At 40.7% G+C, this 20,676-nt stretch overlaps 1 protein-coding gene across 1 annotated transcript in view; it reads right to left on the bottom strand.

The window, feature by feature from the left end:
• The window catches only part of FBXL20 (F-box and leucine rich repeat protein 20), an 86,072-nt gene that overhangs the window by 37,664 nt on the left and 27,732 nt on the right, over positions 1-20,676 (bottom strand). Inside the window, exons 3-5 of the mRNA XM_007530936.2 lie at positions 13,146-13,207; positions 1,973-2,027; positions 79-153 (exon numbers count right to left, since the gene is read on the bottom strand). Coding sequence (XP_007530998.2) covers positions 79-153; positions 1,973-2,027; positions 13,146-13,207 — 192 coding nt within the window. The remainder of the gene's footprint in view (positions 1-78; positions 154-1,972; positions 2,028-13,145; positions 13,208-20,676) is intronic.

Here is a 20,676-nt window from a genome sequence, read left to right as displayed (position 1 = left end):
ATATGGTTGGGACTAATCTGTTTCTTGCTGTAATTACTTCTTACAAGAGAAGTGGGGCCACACACCACGTAATTATACCTCAATATCCCTCTGGAAATCAAACAGGTCAATTCGCTGCCAGTTACTACCATCCAGAGCCAGAACATTCCAAGCCTATTTGAAAGAAAAAAAGACAGTGTGAACATAAGCTGAAATGAAGAGTCAGCAATTTTCAAATTCTTTTTTTTTAATTCTCAAACTCTTAATTAAATCTACTAATAATTTAAATTGACTGAAAATTCTCACCTCCATTAACTTCTAAAAGGTACTCCTTATTTCTGATTCAGACTTTTATTATTCTCCAATTATATTATCTCATAAATAAATACATACAGAGGGAGTCAGGCGGGTAGCACAGCGGGTTAAGCGCGCGTGGCGCAAAGCATAAGGACTAGAGGAAGAAGCCCAGTTCCAGCCCCTGGCTCCGTACCTACAGAGAAGTCGCTTCACAGACAGTGAAGCAGGTCTGCAGGTGTCTATCTTTCTCTCCCCCTCTGTCTTTCCCGCCTCTCTCCATTTCTCTCTGTCCTATCCAACAATGATAACATCAATAACAATAATGACTACAACAATAAATCAACAAGGGCAACAAAAGTCAATAAATAAATATTAAAAATAATAAGTACATACAGAAACTAATAGCTATGAAAGATCTTACAAAAGGTGTCTGGTCTGGGAGTATGGACCGACCAGTCAACGCCCATGTTCAGCGGGGAAGCAATTACAGAAGCCAGACCTTCTACCTTCTGCAACTCTCAACGACCCTGGGTCCATGCTCCCAGAGGGCTAGAGAATGGGAAAGCTATCAGGGGAGTGGGGTGGGATATGGAGATTGGATGGTAGGAATTGTGTGGAGTTGTACCCCTCCTACCCTATGGTTTTGTCAATTAATCCTTTCTTAAATAAAAAAGAAAAAAAAAAGGTGTCTGGTGAAACAACAGGTTGTGATAGCTATGATAGCCAGATGCTGTATTCTAACTGGAACATTTTTTTAAGCCATCTTTTATTTATGATTAAAGATTCTAGTTTCTAGTATGAAAGATAAGCCTTTTACTTTATTACTCAACTGGGAATAAGATGAGAGTGAAAGTATTCTTTTCCCTTGGTATGAATGCTACCCACAGCATTGCTTGCTGAACCAAAACATAGGATACAGTGACCTGGGATATAGAAAGGACTTTATCTTTTGTCCCATACAGAGAACAGAGATATTATTAATGCTCTCCTATTGCCAATTATTCATCCTTACATATTTTCAATTGATTATCTTTCCCTCCACCTATATTCAGTGCTAATATTAAAACTGAAAATTTAAGATTCCCCATACATTTTTTAAACAGAAGTAGGCAAGAAATTACATAAGTTTTTAAACTTTTCAGAAGTAGATGGAAAATAAATTCAGGGAGATGGGCAGCCTTGCATGGCAGAGTGCATATGTTACCACACATGGTATTTTTTTTTTATATTTATTTTATTTATTTATTCCCTTTTGTTGCCCTTGTTGTTTTATTGTTGTAGTTATTATTGTTGTTGTCATTGTTGGATAGGACAGAGAGAAATGGAGAGAGGAGGGGAAGACAGAGAGGAGGAGAGAAAGACAGACACCTGCAGACCTGCTTCACCGCCTGTGAAGTGACTCCCCTGCAGGTGGGGAGCCGGGGTTCGAACCGGGATCCTTATGCCGGTCCTTGTGCTTTGCGCCACTTGCGCTTAGCCCTCTGTACTACAGCCCGACTCCCCACACATGGTATTTTATCACACTGCTTTGTGACAACAGTGTTAACCAACAAAAATGGATAGTTAAGTCCAGTACATCAACTGACTTGAAGGCTGGAATATTTGTGTTCTACAATTAAACTCTAGCTACAAAGATTAATATTATCAGTGGTAGTATCAGGAACAGCTTCTTCTGTAATTTATCGATGATTCTTACCCTGGAGACCTGAGCACAGCGACACAAGGTAACAACATCCAGGAAAGAAAATATTCTAAAATTAGAAAGAGACAAATTTTATTGTATAATAAAATGGTTCCTCTTGATTTTTACTTATAAATTATTGGCTGTGTTAAGCCACACAAACACAAAAAGAATTTTTTTTTCAACAAACACACAAAAAGTTCAAGCCATTAATCAATATACTATAGGCCATATTTACTTGGTAATATATGGATAAGTACAAGGATAATTTTTTTTTCTTCTATTCCTTCCTTCCTTTTTTTTGACCAGAGCACTGCTCAGTTCTGGCTTATAGTGGCATTGGGTATTGACTGAACTCGGGAACTCAGAACCTTTGGCATGAACGTTTTTTGCATAACCATTATGCTCACTCTCCAGTCCACAAAGAAAGATTTATTTTATTTTTATTTATTTTCATTTTTTGTTGCCCTTGCTGTTTTTATCATTGTTGTGGTTATTATTGTTGTTGTTATTGATGTCGTTGTTGTCAAATAGGACAGAGAGAAATGGAGAGAGGAGAGGAAGACAGAGAGGGGGAGGAAAAGAGAGACACCTGCAGACCTGCTTCACCGCCTGTGAGGCAAACCCCCTGTAGGTGGGGAGCTGGAGGCTCGAACCAGGATCCTTCCGCTGGTCCTTGCACCATGTGCGTTTAACCCACTGCGCTACCACCCAACCCCCTCTGATGTAGATTTTTAAAAGTAAAAACAAAAAGCAGATATTAGGAATGCAACTCTGTGGTAGAGCACATAATTTCCATGTATCTTACATGATCCCAGAGAAAGGAAGAAAGAAAGGAAGAGTCATCCTAAGGAACCAAACATACCCATACAAAAAAAATTGTGCATACTTATATTCATAGCGGCACAATTTGTAATAGTCAAAACCTGTAAGCAATCCAGATGTCCAACAACAGATGAGCTGAGTAAGCTGTGGTCTCTTTACACATGGAATACTACTCCGCTATTAAAAATAGTGAATTCAGGGAATCCGGCGGTAGCCCAGCGGGTTAAATGCACGTGGCGCAAAGCGCAAGGAACTGTGTAATGATCCTGGTTCAGCCACACCCCCCATCCCCACTTTCAGGGAGTCGCTTCACAAGCAATGAAGCAGGTCTGCAGGTGTCTTTCTCTCTCCCTCTCTATTTCTCTGTCCTATCCAACAACAATGACATCAATAACAACAACGATAATAACCACAACAATAAAACAAGGATAGCAAAAGGGAATATTTATTTTAAAAAAAAATAGTGAATTCACCTTCTTCACCCCATCTTGGACAGAGCCTGAAGGAATCATGTTAAGTAAGATATAAATCAGAAACAGAAGGATGAATATGGGATGATCTCACTCATAGACATAAGTTGAATAAACAAGATCAGAAGAGTAAGCAGAACTTGGACTGGAGTTGATCTATTGCACCAAAATAAAAGACTCTGGGGTGTATATGTGTATGGGGGGGAGGTGTTCAGGTCCTGGAACATGGTGGCAGAGGAGGATCTAGTGGGGGTTGTATTGTTATGTGGAAAACTGGGAAATGTTATGCATGTACAAACTTGAATTTTACTGTTAACTGTAAACCAATAACCCCCTAATAAATAAATTAAAAAAATTAAATTTTAAAAAATGAAAAGGAAGAAAGTAGGAGAAATAGGGTGGTCCAGGAGGTAGCGCAGTGGATAAAAGCACTGAATTCTCAAGCATGAGGTCCTGAGTTCAATCTCCGGCAGCACGTGTACCGGAGTGATGTCTGGTTCTTTCTCTCTCTGTTCTATCTTTCTCATTAATAAATAAATAATATCTTTTAAAAAAAAAGAGAAAGAAATGTGGACAGAGAGAAAGAGAGATGGGAAAGAGGGAAGTTTTTTTGAGTGCTAAGAGGTTTTGTTCATGTGCCTGGTCTTCAATCCAGGTAATTTGAAAAATTATAAATTTTCCTCCATATTTGACACAGACCCTTCCAGAATTTTTGTTAGTCTTTTTTGCTTTCCATGAAGCAGATGCTTTAACAGCTTTTGCCACTTAGGAGAACACACACACACACACACACACACACACACACACACACACACACACACACACACACGGGAGGGGTGGGGAGAGAACCTAGCAATTAAACTGAACAGAAACCTAGTAGAAATCATCAATGTTGTAAGTCTCCTTGAAAGTAATTTTTCATAAAACATTAATATCCCAACAAATAAATAAATAAACATTAAAATGCTAAAAAAAAAGTTCACTGTGGGGAGTCAGGTGGTAGTAGAGTGGGTTAAGCACATGTTGCACAAAGCACAAGGGCCAGCATAAGGATCCGGGTTCAAGCCCCTGGCTCCCCACCTGCAGGGGAGTCGCTTCACAAGTGGTGAAGCAGATCTGCAGGTGTCTATCCCTCTCCCCCTCTGTCTTCCCCTCATCTCTCCATTTCTCTTTGTCCTATCCAACAACGACAACAATAATAACTACAACAAGAACAACAAAAGGGAATAAAAAAATAAATTTTTTTTTTAAAGTTCACTTTGTATAAATCTCATGAACAAATAAACTCACATCCTGGGGCTGGGTAGTGGTGCTTTTGGTTGAGTACATGTTACAGTGCCCAAGGACCCAGGTTCAAGTCCCTGGTCCCCACATGCAGGGGGAAAGTTTTGTGAGTGTTGAAGCAGGGCTGCAGGTGTCTCTCTGTCTCTGTCCTTCTCTATCTTCCCCTTCCCTCTTGATTTCTGGCTCTCTATCCAATAACTAAATAAAGACAGTAAAAAATTAAAAATTAATTAATTCACATCCTCAAATGTAAAAAAAGAGATGAATTTTTCAAGGTCATCTCAGCCAAGGTTAAAGCACTGCATTCTCAAATATGAAGTCTGACTCTTTAGTCAATTATCAAGCCACCCCACCACCTGAGGTCCTAGTCAAGGAATCCTGGGATTCCCACATAGATATGATGGGCCTAGACCTCTAACAGATCCCTTTTACCACTGTCACTGCTCATCTGCATCAGGAACATAATGGATCCCTTTATAGATCCCCATAGGAACTTGCCCTCAATGTGGATCAACAATGGTAGGGAATGTTTCATTCTCCGAAGGAAGATTAGACAGCATACTCTACCTATCATCCTAGGATGATGGGTCCTGAAATCAGTGCAGCCTGGAATGTTCCGACCTGTGACCACAGAATACGAGCTCAGACCTACAAGACTACATGGACTCTTGTGTTGGATATTGGCCCCAGACCAAATCAATAAGGCTTATAGTTAACAATATTTATATACTTTCCCCGTATTTGGGACCTACTCTCTTCCCTGATCCAGCTTTCTAGCCCTTTTTCCAACTATGACAATATTTCCCCAGACAATAACCTGGGTCCACCTGCATATTAGATGTCAGGCTTAGGCAAAAACTAGCAGGGCCATGGGCCCCTTGGAATATACCTAAAATAGAATATTCCAAAACAGAGACCCCAAATCTTCATCTGCAATATTCCAGCCTTTGGGTCCATGATTATTAACAATGTGTTCTGCTTTATATCTTAACTCTTTTCAGCTACCAGGTTCCAGATGATATCATGATGCCAACCTGAATTCGCTGGGCAGACAACCCCACCAATGTTTCCTGGAGCCCTGCTTCCCCAGACCCCTGCTCCACTACGGAGAGAGAGAGACATGCTGGGAGTATGGATCAACAAGTCAACACCCATGTTCAGCAGGGAAGCAATTACAGAAGCCAGACCTTCTACCTTCTGCACCCATAATGACCCTGGGTCATACTCCCAGAGGGATGAAGAACAGGAGAGCTATCAGGGGAGGGGATTGGATATGGAGTTCTGGTAGTGAGAACTGTGTGAAATTGTACCACTCTTATCCTATGGTTTTGTTAGTATTTCCATTTTTTTTCTCTTTTTTAAAATTTTATTTATTTATTTTCCCTTTTGTTGCCCTTCCTATCTTTGCGACTCCCCTGCAGGTGGGGAGCTGGGGGCTCGATCCAGGATCCTTATGCCGGTCTTTGTGCTTTGCACCACATGTGCTTAATCCGCCGCACTACCGGCCAACTCCCAGTATTTCCATTTTATAAATAAAAATTAAAAAGAGGTCTGAGTTCAATCTTTGATATCACAAGTGCCAGAGTGATGCTGTCTGCCCTTACTACCCCCTCATTAATAATAAATAAATCATTAGTTAATATAGTAATCCTACCCTTAAAATGGTCTGCTTGCAACGTTGGCTTTGAATAGCATCTGAGTTCTTAGATTTTGGGAGGGTTTCCACTATTCCCTAATGAGTTCCCTTGGTAGACAACATTTTATTTATGTTGTCACAACTTGTTACTAGAATGTTGAAGAACAAGCAGTCTGTGTGACTCTGCTGGGAAAGGACTCTTGAGAAACTTATACTTGGTTTACATAGCTGATTGTGCATTGTATCTTTTCTCTGAAATAAATGATAACCATAAGTATGATTAGAGTTCACTGAGGCCTACTAAGTCGCCATACCTACAAGTGGTAGCCTTAGTCCCCCCCACCCCCCAACTCACCATCATTATCCACTTTCAGTCCAAAAAAAACCACACACACACAAAAACAAAAACCAGTCAATTCTTTCCATTTAAATTCAGACATATTATATGCAACATCACAACCTAGCAAGCCCAAAGACTGAGAAAAAATAGGCATATAGTTGTGGGTCATAATAATTCTCTTTCTGAAACTGTTCTTTGTTTTACAGCTAAAAGGGCAAGTGTGGGCTCAAGCAGTTGTATCACTCATGTCATTTTCATAGTTATCAATATCATCCTTGGAAGGAATCTTTGAGAAACAAGTTAGTGTATAGAAAACACACAAGAGTCTTTGTCTTATAAATACTGACATTCATTTTTCAAGAGGTACTCTTAAATAAATGCATATGGTTCTATTCTGAAAGAGAGTACTGTTAGTCCTGCTAGCTGAATTCACATTATGCAAACAGTGCATTCCAGACTGCTAGAGCATTACTAAGAAGAATCAGTAAGTTAAAGTAAATCAACCTTAAAACTGAGAAATGTTATACATATACAAACTATTGTGTTTACTGTCGATTGGAAAACATTAATCCCCCCAATAAAGCAATAAAGAAAAAAGAATTGATACAGACAGACAAAAGAAGTAAAAATAACCTAATAAAAAGCTGGGCCAAAAAACTAAACAGTTTTCTAAAGAAGAGATGAGGATCCCTGGTATCACATAGCTGAGTGGTGCTCTGGTTCTCTCCCACCTGCTCCCTTTGTCATCAATAAGTAAAAATTTTTTAAATATTTTATTTATTTATTAATGAGAAAGACAAGAGGAAAGAGAAAGAACCAGACATCACTCTGGCACATGTGCTGCCAGGGATGGAACTTGGGACCTCCTGCTTGAGAGTTCAAAGCTTTACCACTGCATCACCTCCTGGACCACAGTAAGTAAAATTTTAATGAAATGATAGTAAAGAGGCCAGAAAGTGGCTCATCTGGTTAAGTACTCACATTACAGTGCAAGAGGATCTGGGTTCAAGCCCCTGGTCCCCACCTGCAGGGAGAAAGCTTCACAGGTAGTGAAGCAGAGCTGTAGGTGTTTCTCTGTCAAGATCTCTCCCTCTTTATCTGCCTTCCTGTCTCAATTTCTCTGTCTCTATCCAATAATAAATAAATTAACATTAAAAACTGATAGTGCTTTATTAATGTTACTTTCTAGATATAAGTATGCTTTTCTTATATTTCAGTCTTCTAATTACTCAGTTTCCCTTCCCAAGGGATCTGTTATTTCTAGTAATTAACTAAAAACCTAAAAAAATTTTAAATAAATATTCTATTAATTCAATTTTAATAATCGCTCCAGACATATTTACTAATATTTGTAATAGTGTCAAATGGCTTAATCAGTCTCATGTAAGCATTCATATACAGTGCATTTTATGTGTCATATTTAATATTTATATAAAATTATTTCCTTCCTGTCCTGAGTCTCCATTTTTCCCCCAATCAACTATTTAGAGTACAAGCTCATTTCCTCAAAGAAATCATATTAAGGGGAGTCGAGCTGTAGCGCAGCAGGTTAAGCGCAGGTGGCGCAAAGCACAAGGACCGGCATAAGGATCCTGGTTCGAGCCCTGGCTCCCCACCTGCAGGGGAGTCGCTTCACAGGCGGTGAAGCAGGTCTGCAGGTGTCTATCTTTCTCTCCTCCTCTCTGTCTTCCTCTCCTCTCTCCATTTCTCTCTGTCCTATCCAACAACGACGACAACAACAATAATAACTACAACAATAAAACAACAAGGGCAACAAAAGGGAATAAATAAAAAAATAAAATAACTACAGAAAAGTATTTTTAAAAAAAGAAATCATATTAAGTATGATATTTAGGTTCCCAGCTTAAGTTTAGAAGGCAACCAATTTATTTTAGATTTAAATTTTTCAAGAAAGACAGCCTGTAATAAGCTGGTGTGTTACTCCAGCACATGCAGTGCCAGAGATCCAGTCTGTAGCCTTCTGCATTCAAGTCCTGCAATCTACTCCTAATCATCTGCCCAGATACTAGAAAATAACTAACTTATTGGGCCAGGAAGTGGCATAGCAGCTGAAGCGCTGAACCGAAAAGGATAAGGATGAGGTCTCGATTTTGACCTTTTGATTTTGATATTGCATGTGCCAAAGTGGTAATCAGTTCTTTCCATGCTAATAAATAGTTCACTCTTTCCCACACCTATGGACAATGAATTTTTGACAAAGGGATCCTCAGATCATTAAATGGAAAAAGGAGAATCTTTTCAACAAATGGTTCAGGGGAAATTGGCTTGAAACACACATAAGAATGAATTGGAGCAGTTTGAGTGCAGTAGTGCAGTGGGTTAAGTGGCGCAAAGTGCAAGGAACGACCTAAGAATACCGATTTGAGCCCCCGGCTCCCCACCTGCAGGGGAATAGCTTCACAAGCGGTGAAACAGGTCTCCAGGTGTCTATCTTTCTCTTCCCCTCTGTCTTCCCCTCCTGTCTCCATTTCTTGCTGTCCTATCCAACAATGACAACATCAATAACAACAACTACAACAACAATGAAAAACAATAAGGACAACAAAAGAGAAAATAAATTAAAATATTAAAAAAAATTTTAATAGAATGAAATTGGGCGGGACAGGGTGGTTGCGCACCTAGTCGGGCGCACATGCTACAATGCTCAAGGACACGGTTTGAGCCCTCAGTACCCACGTGCAGGGGAATAGCTTTGCAAGTGGTGAGGCAGTGCTGCAGGTGTCTCTCTTTCTCTCTCCCTCTCTATCTCCCCTACCATCTCAATTTCTGGCTGTGTCTATCTGGCTGTGTCTATCCAATGAATAAAGATAATTAAAAATTTTTTAAAAATAAAAAGAATGGAATTGGGAGGAAGGGTGGGCGGCAACGTGGGGGGGAGGGGCGGTAACGAGTTGGTTAAGTACACATAGCGCAATGTGCAAGGACTGGCGTAAAGATCCTGGTTAGATCCCCCCACCTGCTAGGGGACTGTTTTACAAGCAGTGTAGCAGGTCTACAGATGTTTATCTTTCTCTCCCCTTCTCTCTCGATTTCTCTATGTCCTATCCAATAACGACAGCAATAACAACAACAATAATAATAACGATAAACAACAAGGGCAACAAAAAGGAAAAAATAGTGTCCAGAAGCAGTGGCTTCATAGTGCAGAGTTACTACCCCAGCAATAACTCTGGAGGCAAAAAATAAAAAATAAAAAAAGGAATGAAACTGGGGCAGAGGTAGATAGCAGTGTGTTGGGGGAGAAACCTGTCTACACTGCTGGTGAGAAAGTAAATTGGTTCAACCGTTGTGGAAGAAAGCTTGGTGACAGCTCATAATATTGAAAATAGACCTACCCTATGACCCAGCAATCCTTTTCCTAGAAATCTATCCAAAGGAACAAAAACACCCATCCAAAGAGATCTATGTATACCAATATTCACAACAGCACTATTTGTAATAAATCCCAAATGGGAGCAAGCCAGAGATCATCTGTCTTTGCCTCATCCTGGATAGAACTGGAAGGACTCGGGGGTGGAAGGTAGCACAGTGACGGCAAAAAGGATCCTGGTTCAAGCCTCCAGCTGCTTCACAAGTCTGCTGGTGTCTTCCCCCCCCAATTTCTCTCTGTCCTATCCAATAATAACAGTGGATTCACAGTGCAAGGGCTGAGCCCCAGCGATAACCCTGAAGGCAAGATAGAAAGGAAGGAAGGAAGGAAGGAAGGAAGGAAGGAAGGAAGGAAGGAAGGAAGGAAGGAAGGAAGGAAGGAACTTGAAGGACTCATACAAAATGATCTCACTTATAGGTGGAACACAGGGTGAAACCTGGACTGTATGTTGTCTGTTGCTGCAAGTCCAAGGATATGGAGGTGGGGGTGTCAAAGAGTAATGGGGACCCAATGTGGGTCCTAGGTGGAAGAAAACCTAGATTAGAGGTGGGAGCTGTATACGTGCGCCTGTCATAGAAAGATTAGGGGGAGTCCAGCAGTAGCGCAGCTGGTTAAGTGCCACGCGCACTTAACCTGCAAGGACCAGCGTAAGAATCCCAGTTCGAGCCCCCAGCTCCCCATCTACAGAGGAGTCGCTTCACAGGCAGTGAAGCAGGTCTGCAGGTGTCTATCTTTCCCCCCTCTCTCCATTTCTCTCTGTCCTATCCAACAACGACAACATCAATAACTACAACCATTTAAAAAAAAAAAAAAAGGAAAGATTAGAAGCTGCACCCATGTTAACAACTAGCTTGTGAAGCCTTGAAAGCAAATAAAAACAAAAACATTCTCTGATGGCTAAGGGTTATGTCAGATTTATTATTACTATATCCTTTCTACCCTCAAGTTGAGCTTATGCTCATAATGGACACAGCAGCAGCTTAAAATGTAGATGCCCCTGAGCACAATAACTTTTTTTTTAATCTTTATTTATTGGATATAGACAGCCAAGGACTGAGGAGGGGGAGTGGGGAAGAACTGGAGAGGAAGAGGGAAAGAGAGGGAGATAGAGAGACTTGCAGCTAGCAAGTTAACAACTAGCTTGTGAAGCCTTGAAAGCAAATAAAAACAAAAACATTCTCTGATGGCTAAGGGTTATGTCAGATTTATTATTACTATATCCTTTCTACCCTCAAGTTGAGCTTATGCTCATAATGGACACAGCAGCAGCTTAAAATGTAGATGCCCCTGAGCACAATAACTTTTTTTTTAATCTTTATTTATTGGATATAGACAGCCAAGGACTGAGGAGGGGGAGTGGGGAAGAACTGGAGAGGAAGAGGGAAAGAGAGGGAGATAGAGAGACTTGCAGCCCTGCTTCACCACTTGTGAAGCTTTCCCCCTTTAGGTGGGGATTGGGGCTTGAACCCAGGTCCCTGAACACTGTAATGTGTTAACTTAACCATGTGTGCCACCACGTGGCCCCCAACCCTTTTTTTTATTTTTTAAAGTATGCTTCATTTCATCACTTTAGGGCCAAGTTTTCCATTCTTTTTATTTTAGATGGAGACACACAGCAAGCTTCATGTAGGGTAAGGCAAATGCCCTACGGTATGAGCTATCTCCTGATCTAACATTTGAAGAAAAAAAGGAGGGGATAGCACAGCGGGTTAGCAAGGACCAGCGTTTAAGGATCCTAGTTCAAGTCTCTGGCTCCCCACTTGCAGCAGGGTTACTTCACAAGTGGTCAAATAGGTCACAGATGTTTATCTTTCTCTCCCCGTCTTCCCCTCCTCTCTCCATTTCTCTCTGTCCTATCTAACAACATCAACAACAATAACAATAACCACAACAATAAAACAAAAAAGGCAATAAAAAGGGGAAAAAATAGCCTCCGGGAGCAGTAGATTCATGATGTAGCCCCAGCAATAAACCTGGAGGTAAAACAAAGAGAGAGAGAGAGAGAGAGAGAGACAGACAGACAGACAGACAGACAGGTGAGGGCTGGGAAATGGATCAACTAACTGGTAGAGCACACATTACTATGCACAAGGATCCAGATCCAGACTCTTGTTCACACCTGAAAGGGGGGAGTTTGACAAGAAGTGGAATAGTACTATAAGTGTCTTCCCTTCTCTGTTACCCTCTATCAAAAAAAATAATAATAATAGTAATAATAATAATAATAGTCATGGGGTGTGGTGGACTTGTGCAGGTACTGAGCCCCCAAAACAACTTCGGGTGACAAAAGAAGTAACAGAGATGGGAATAGGGAGTTGACTCAGGGAAGGCGGCTCAGTGATAAAGAGTGCCCGACTGCAGGAGGCTCTAGTTCATGGGGACAGGAAGAATTCCACAAATGGTGGAGTAGTGCTTTGAGCTATTTCTTTGTAAAATGAGAAAAACAAACAACAACAACAAAATTAGGTTGAGAAAGTGGTTCAGTGCTAATGTGCATTCATTTGACCCTGGATTGCTGCCACTATATACAATCATACATACACACATAAAAAATAAGGGTGGGGAAAAACAAATATATGGAAAGAGTTAAAAAAGAAGTTGAAAACCAAGATCAGAAGAGAAAACACAAGTAGAACCTGAACTGGAATTGGCATATTGCACCAAGGTAAAAGACTCTGGAGTGGGGGGTGGGGGGGGAGAATACAGGTCCAAAAAGGATGACACAGGACCTAGTGGGGGTTGTATTGTTTTATGGAAAACTGGCAAATGTTATACATGTACAAACTATTGTATTTACTGTCGAATGTAAAACATTAATTCCCCAATAAAGAAATTAAAAAAAGAAAAAAGGATGAAAAAAAAAAGAAAACATGGAAGTCAGGTGGTAGCGCAGTAGGTTAAGCGCATGTTGGTTTTTTTACTCTTCAAAAAACCAGTACTATAATAAGATATACTATGTCTTTAACATTAACTGAATACATTGAAGGAAAAAAAAAAACTAGTAAACTAAATAATACATAGGTACATGTTGGGTGAGAGAAATTACCAAATTAAATGTTCAAATACTTGATCCATAGTTAGAAAATATAGAGTAAAACTGCTTACTAAAAGTTGATATATTTAAATAACTAATATGGACTTATACATATGAAAATTAGCAGCAAAACTAAAAATTTCGAAATAGGCAAATATGCACACACACAAGAAAACCAACCACATAAAAAATTTAACACTAGACTTACCGTAATAGAAGTTCTTTGGGAAGTTTTTTATTGATTACAGCTTCATCACTGTTTGAGAACATCTGCAAAAACAAAATTATCAAATGTTACTTAATATTTTATGTACTTTTATTGGACAGACAGGAGTTGAAACAGGAGGGAAAGAGAGAGAGGGAGAGAAAGAGAGACAACTGCCTTCACCGCGTGTGAAGCTTCCCCTCTTGCAAGTGGGGAATGGGGTCTGAACCCAGGTTCTTGTGCATGGTAATGTGTATGCTCAACCAGGTGCATCAGCATTGGCCCCCACTTAATATTTTATTGTGTTCAACTCAGCACTGAAAAACGTATTTCAGAAGGTCAGGTGGTGGTGCACCTGGTTGAGCACATGTATTACGTGCGCAAGGACTAGGGTTCGAGTTCCCGGTCCCCACTTGCAGGGGGAAAGCTTTAGGAGTGGTGAAGCAGGGATGCAGGTGTCTCTCTTCCTCTCTATCACCCCCTCCCGCTTGATTTCTGGCTGTCTCTATCTGATTCTTCTTCTTCTTCTTCTAGTGTTTGCCCTTCTTCCGTAGCCAGTCAACAGTGTCAGGTTGAGCCTGATGTAAAGTTTCGAGACCTCCTTTGAATCTCTATACGATGATAATAAAAAAAGAAAAACATATTTGACATTTTTCCCTACCTGAGGGGAAAAAATGAACTAATAACATCATGACATTATGTGCTAAGTTGTGGCTTAAGTAACTTTCATGTATTCATTGTATTGAATCTTCATAATATCCCTAATGCTCATTTTGCAAATAAGGAAAACAAGTCACAAAAGGTGTAGTAGATATAAGCCACCACAATAAGCCAGAACTGAGCAGTGCTCATGTAAAAAGAGCAGGGAGTTGGGCAATAGTGCGGCGGGCTAAGCGCACGTAGCACAAAACACAAGGACCAGCATAAGGATCCCGGTTCGAGTCCCTGGCTCCCCACCTTCAGGGAAGTCACTTCACAGGTGGTGAAGCAGGTCTGCAGGTGTCTATCTTTTTCTCCCCCTCTGTCTTCCCCTCCTCTCTCCATTTCTCTCTGTCCTATCCAACAACAATGACATCAATTCTTCTTCTTCTTCTAGCGTTTGCCCTTCTTCCATAGCCAGTCAACAGTGTCAGGTTGAAAGCTGTCAGGAGCTGCTTGTTGCTGGCTTTGAAAGTGACTGGGATCCATGTGGATTCAGTCGGCTAGGAAGGATCGTCAGTTTCCCCAATGAATGGGTACTCACGGGATGCACCACGAGAAGGTCGATCCAATGCACAATAACTACAACAACAATGAAAAACAAGGGCAACAAAAAGGAAAATAAATATTAAAAATTAAAAAAAGAAAAAGAATGAAAATTAAAATCCTATCACTTATTTTAAAAACCTAAGTGATTAGTGTTGTCATATATTAGATTTATAATTTTGTGTTAAGACTATAGTCGTTTTTGTAAAAATTTCATAGCTGAGAAATACTTTGAAGTCATCTGAGAAGGGGGGAAAGAGAGAAAGAACAAAGGAAGGGGGAGGGGAGGGGGGAAGGGGAGGGGGAGTGGAGGGGAGAGTGGAGGGGAGTGGAGGGGAGTGGAGGGGAGTGGAGGGGAGTGGAGAGGAGAGGAGAGGGGAGGGGAGGGGAGGGGAGGGGAGAGGATGAGAGGGGAGGAGAGGAAAGCAAAGCAGAGGAGAGGAGAGGAGAGGAGAGGAGAGGAGAGGAGAGGAGAGGAGAGGAGAGGAGAGGAGAGGAGAGGAGAGGAGAGGAGAGCAGAGGAGAGGAGAGGAGAGCAGAGGAGAGCAGAGGAGAGCAGAGGAGAGCAGAGCAGGCTGGGTAGTGGCGCACCTGGTTGAGTGCACGTTACAATGTGCAAGGACCTGGATTTGAGCCCCCAATGCTCACCTGCAGGGGGAAAGCTTTGAGAGTGGTGAAGCAGTACTGCAAGTGTCTATCTCTCTCCCGATCACCCCCTTCCCACTCAATTTCTGGCAACTTTATCCAGTAAATAAATATTTTTTAAAAAGAAGAAAAGTAAAGACAAGCAAAAAGGAATAAATGGTCCCTGAGAGTGATGGATTCAATGTACCAGCAATGATCCCCAGTGATAACCCTGGAGGCGAACAATCATATCTACATTAAGGAGTCGAGTTCCTGAATAGTGAGAAGCATTTCTGTAATCATTTTAGCCTTTCTTTTTTAAATTTATTTTTATTTTAGCTTTTCTCATCAACTTTTAAATCTCAGCTTGTCACATGTGGAGAATCAGTTTACTGATATAGTGAATTTAAATGCTTAACACACCAAATGAGATCCAGAAATCCAACTCAAGAGGTCTTAGTGCCAGAATTTGGAAAGGAAAAAGATTAGTAACAGAAAAAATATATTTGCTCAACACTGACCCCTGCTGATTAACTTTATAGAGTATAGTTACCAACTCCAAAAAAGGAAATTAAAAGACCTGAGATTTTGCCAGAGCTAAACTAGCCTTCAACTATATTCAGTCCTCTATTTAAAGTAACAAAATTCCCAAATATGCCAGTGTGGAAGAGAAGACTATTTCCCTTGGAGCTAGATAAGGATAGGTTACTAAATTCTGGCTGAGACAAAAAAGGGAAAATGTGGTAAACATAACTTCAGGAGTGCACTAAAGAGGAGGGTGTTGTCCATTCTTATTCCTCAACTCTGCTGCTTAAAATGTTGGGATGACTGAATTCCATTTTGAATCATGTAATTAAAGGCCCGTTTTAAAGGCATGTGGAAGTGAGTATATGGATAGGGTACAGGAAGACACAGTGGATGATAGTTTGCCCAGGAGACTGAGATTTGTCTTTCTCCTTCTGATTTATTTGTGTTTTGCATAAGCACCTATGTCTGAAAGAGAAGGAAATTAAATTGACAAAACCAGTGGACAATGATAACAAAATAGATTTCCAAAGGGGAAGAGAGTGAAGAGTGAGAAAAGTGAGGAGTGGGTTTAAGAGAGTTTGGTAGGTGTTAATAAAAAAAAAAAATCATGGGGCTAGCTGGTGGCGCACCTGGTTGAGTGCACATGTTACAGTGTGCAAGGACCCAGGTTCGAGCCCCTGGCCCCCATCTGCAGGGGGAAAGCTTCACAAGTGGTGAAGCAGTGCTGCAGGTGTCTCTCTGTCTCTCTCCCTCTATCACCTCCTTCCCTCTCAATTTCTGACTGTCTCTATCCAGCAAATAAAAAAGATTGGAAAAAAAAATTTTTTTAAATCATGGCAACCTCTAATTATATATAGCAAAGTGTAAGTAGTGGAGAAAAGCAAATAAAAATGAGCCTATATGGGAATCTGGGGAATGTTATGCATGTACAAACTATTGTACTTACTGTTGAATGTAAAACATTAATTCCACAATTAAAAAAAAGAAAGAAACTGAGCCTAAAGGTCATTTGCTTCTCCTCCAGCAAGTTATGTGTTTTGGTCACATTATTTTCTCTACAGCACTCATGCACAAACTTGGCAATTCTATCATCATAATTAGATGTCTACTGGACTTACTATGTAAGCCACGAATTCTTTTCAAATTTACTTTGATGTAATTATTTCTTCTCTTAAGAAATTCCAAAGGTCTGAGCTGATGTTGTGTGCCTTTATCAATCAGACTGTAAAAAGTGAGTTGAGGGGCCGGATGGTGGCGCACCTGGTTGAGCTCACGTTACAGTGCTCAAGAACCCGGGTTTAAGCCCCAGCCCCCATCTGCACGGGGAAAGCTTCACAAGTGGAGAAGCAGTGCTGCAGGTGTCTGTCTCTCTCCCCCTTCCTTCTCGATTTTGGGCTGTCTCTATCCAATAAATAAATAAAAATAATAAAAACATTTTTTTAAAAAAGTGAGTTGAAAGTGGCTTGTCTATTTAGTTTGTCTCAGTATGGCCAGCAACGAGAAGTGTCCAGAAATAGTTGAACCAATGGATGTTATTTGAACTCTAGGGATATGGAAATACTCACTTTGACTAAAAAAATCGCAGTGGGAGGAGTCGGGCGGTAGTGCAGCTGGTTAAGCACAGGTAGTGCAAAGCGCAAGGACAGATGTAAGGATCCCGATTCGAGCCCCCAGCTCTCCACCTGCAGGGGAGTCGCTTCATAAGCGGTGAAGCAGGTCTGCAGGTGTCTATCTTTCTATCTCCCTCTGTCTTCCCCTCCTCTCACCATTTCTCTCTGTCCTATCTAACAATGAGGACAACAATAATAACCACAAGGGCAACAAAAGGGAATAAATACATTAATAAAAATCCCAGTGGGCTTCTTAGTGAAGTCTCTCTCTTGTTCTAAAAATAGCAAGAAAAAAAAATAGGTCTGCAGTGGTTTAGTGCTAATGTACATGTGTTCTCAGCCCCTGGGTTCAGTCTCTGGCAGTACATTATAATAAAATCAGTTGATCCACTGTTTTCAAAAGTGATAGTGCTTTTTTACAGAAATTGTTACTAGCAATGTATGAAAGTTCTAGGTCTTTTCATATCCTTGTCATCACTTGTTACTGTTTTATTTTTCTACCCAGTCTAGTAGGATGGCATCTCATCATGGTTTGCATCTCCTCAGTTAGTAATGATGTTGAGCATCTTTTCATGTGCTTATCAACTATTCAAAAAACTTCTTTGGAAAAGTTCATTTAAATAATTTGCTCATTTATGTGTCTTACAGTTCAGCTTTAAAAGTTTTTATATTTTGGATGTAGGCCCTTTGTCTACTATATAGTTCACAAATATTTTCTCCAATTCAGTGTTTTGTGCCTTCTGTATCTTTTTTACATTTATATTTATTATTACCATTACTGCTGACACCAGAGTTATTGCTAAGGCTCAGTGTGGGCACAAAAATCCATTGCTCCTAACGGCCATTCTTTCCTTCCTTCACTGATATATATATATATATATATATATATATATTTTTTTTTTTTTTTTTTTTTAAATAGCAAAGAGAGAAGTTGAGAGAAGGAACAATAGAGAGGGAGAGAGGGGGGCGGGAGGTAGTGCAGTGGGTTGAAAACCCATGGCGTGAAGTACAAGGACCTGTTAAGTTAAGGATTCTGGTTCAAGCCCTGGACTCCCCACCTGCAGGTGGGTCACTTCAGAAGCGGTAAAGGTGGTCTGCAGGTATCTTTCCCCTTCTGTCTTCCCCTCCTCTTCAATCTCCCTCTGTCCTACCCAACAACAACAATAATAACAACAATAAACAACAAGGCCAACAAAAGGGGAAAAAATAGCCACCAGGAGCAGTGGATTTGTAGTGCAAGCAGAGCCCCAGTGATAACACTGGAAGGAGGAAAAAAGAAATTCAGAAGAACTCAGTAGAAAATTCCTGGAAACTATTGGGCAATATAGTTGGTGGCAAGCTACAAAATTAATATACAAACAAATCAGTGATGGGATCAAGCCCCCAGTCCCAATTGCAGGGGAAAGTTTCAAAGGAAGTCAAGCAGTGCTGCAGGTATCTCCCTTTCTCTCTGCCACTACCTCTATTTCCCTCGTCTCTACCCAATGAAATACTGAATAATATTAAAATAAAATATTTTAAAATTTTTTAAAAAGCAATTTTTTTATGCAAGCAGTAAGGCAGAAGAAATCAGTAAATCAATTTCATATACAGTAGTAGCAACAAAAGATTCAGTTATCTACAAATAAACTTAAGAAAGGAGACAAGGCAGGGGTAGACAGCATAATAGTTATGCAAAGAGACTCTCATGCCTGAAGCTCCAAACACCCAGGTTCAATCCCCCGCACCACCATAAGCCAGAGCTGAACAGTGCTCTGGTAAAATAATAATAAAAAAAAAATAAACCTGAAATGAAGGAAGGAAGGAAGGAAAGACGGAAGGAAGGAAGGAAGGAAGGAAGGAAGGAAGGAAGGAAGGAAGGAAAAGAGATGTGAAAGGACTGTACACTGAGTGCTATGTACCAATCGCTATTAAACAGGATGCAAGGGCTGGGGAGATAGCATGATGGTTATAGGGGGGCAGAGGGTAGCGCAGTGGGTTAACTGCACATGGTGCAAAGTGCACAGACCGGAACAAGGATCCCAGTTCGAGCTCCCAGCTGCCCACCTGCAGGGGAGTCACTTCACAAGCGGTGAAGCAGGTCTGCAGGTGTCTCTTTCTCTCCCCCTGTGATGCCCTCCTCTCTAGATTTCTCTCTAACAACAACAGCAAATGACAACAATAACAGTAACAATAACAAGGGCAACAAAATGGGGGAAATGGCCTTCAGGAGCAGTGGATTCGTAGTGCAGGCACCTTGCCCTAGTGATAAACCTGAAGGCAGAAACAAATAGTGGTCCGGGAGGTGGCACAGTGAATAAAGCACTGGACTTTCAAGTATGAGGTCCTGAGTTCAATCCGTGGCAGTACATGTGTCAGAGTCATGTCTGGTTCTTTCTCTCTCTCCTCCTATCTGTCTAATAAATAAATAAAATCTTAAAAAAAATAATAATAATGGTTACGCAATAACTTTCTTTTTGTTTTATTTATTTACTCATGAGAAAGATAGGAGGAGAGAAAGAATGAGACATCACTCTGGTAGATGTGCTGCCAGGGACTGAACTTGGGACCTCATGCTTGAGATTCCAGTGCTTTAACCACTGCACCACCTCCTCGCCTACACATGCAATACTTTCATACTTGAACCTCTAAGGTCTCAGGATCAATCCCCAGCATCACCATATGCCAAAGCAGCACGGCACTCTGGTTTCTCTATATCTTTCTCCCTGTATCTCTTCTCATTAAAATAAATAAAATATTAAAAGAAAAAAAGACACAATGATATTACATGTTCACGGATTAGAAGAATTATCATTGTTTTTAAAATAACCATGCTAATCCGAGCAATACAATCCCTATCAAAAGTCCCACTGAGGTTCTTTTCTTGTCTCTCCCACCCTCCCAGAGCACTGCTAAACTCTGGTTTACAGTGGTGTGGAAGATTGAACCTGGAACTTTGAAGCCTCAGTTATAAAATTCTCTGCATAACCATTATGCTAACTACCCCACTGAGGTTTTTTTAAGGGAGAAGAGAAAATAAATGACAAAATTCTCACTTTTGCTACATCTGGGATGGAACTTAAAGAAATTGTGTTGAGATAAGCCAGAAAGAAGGAAGAATACACAGTATGACCTTATTCATAAGTGGAACTTAGAAACAAAGAAGGGGGACGGGGCACACACACATTGCAGTGTACAAGGACCAAAATTCAAGTCCCCGTTCCCACCTGCAGGGGGAAAACTTCACAAATGGTAAAGCAGTGCTGCAGTTCTGTGTCTGTCTCTCTCCCCTGATCTTTCCCCTCCATCACCTCTCAATTCTCCCTCTCTCTCCGTGTGTGTGTGTGTGTGTGTGTGTGTGTGTGTGTGTGTGTTTCTAAATTCTGCTTCTAAGACCCCTTCTGTTTCATTGGTTTAATCCCCCCTGCTTAACATTGTATTCTATTTACATAACCACTGTTAACTAAGCACCGCACTGCCTCCAGGGCATTGGTTTAATCCTCACTGTTTTGCACGCTTTTTCCTTCTCCCCACCCCCTATTCTACAT

This window comes from Erinaceus europaeus, chromosome 12 (genome assembly GCF_950295315.1).
Source record: "Erinaceus europaeus chromosome 12, mEriEur2.1, whole genome shotgun sequence".
NCBI lineage: Eukaryota > Metazoa > Chordata > Mammalia > Eulipotyphla > Erinaceidae > Erinaceus > Erinaceus europaeus.
Note: the sequence above shows the minus strand (reverse complement) of the source record. Positions and strands in the feature narration are given on the sequence as shown.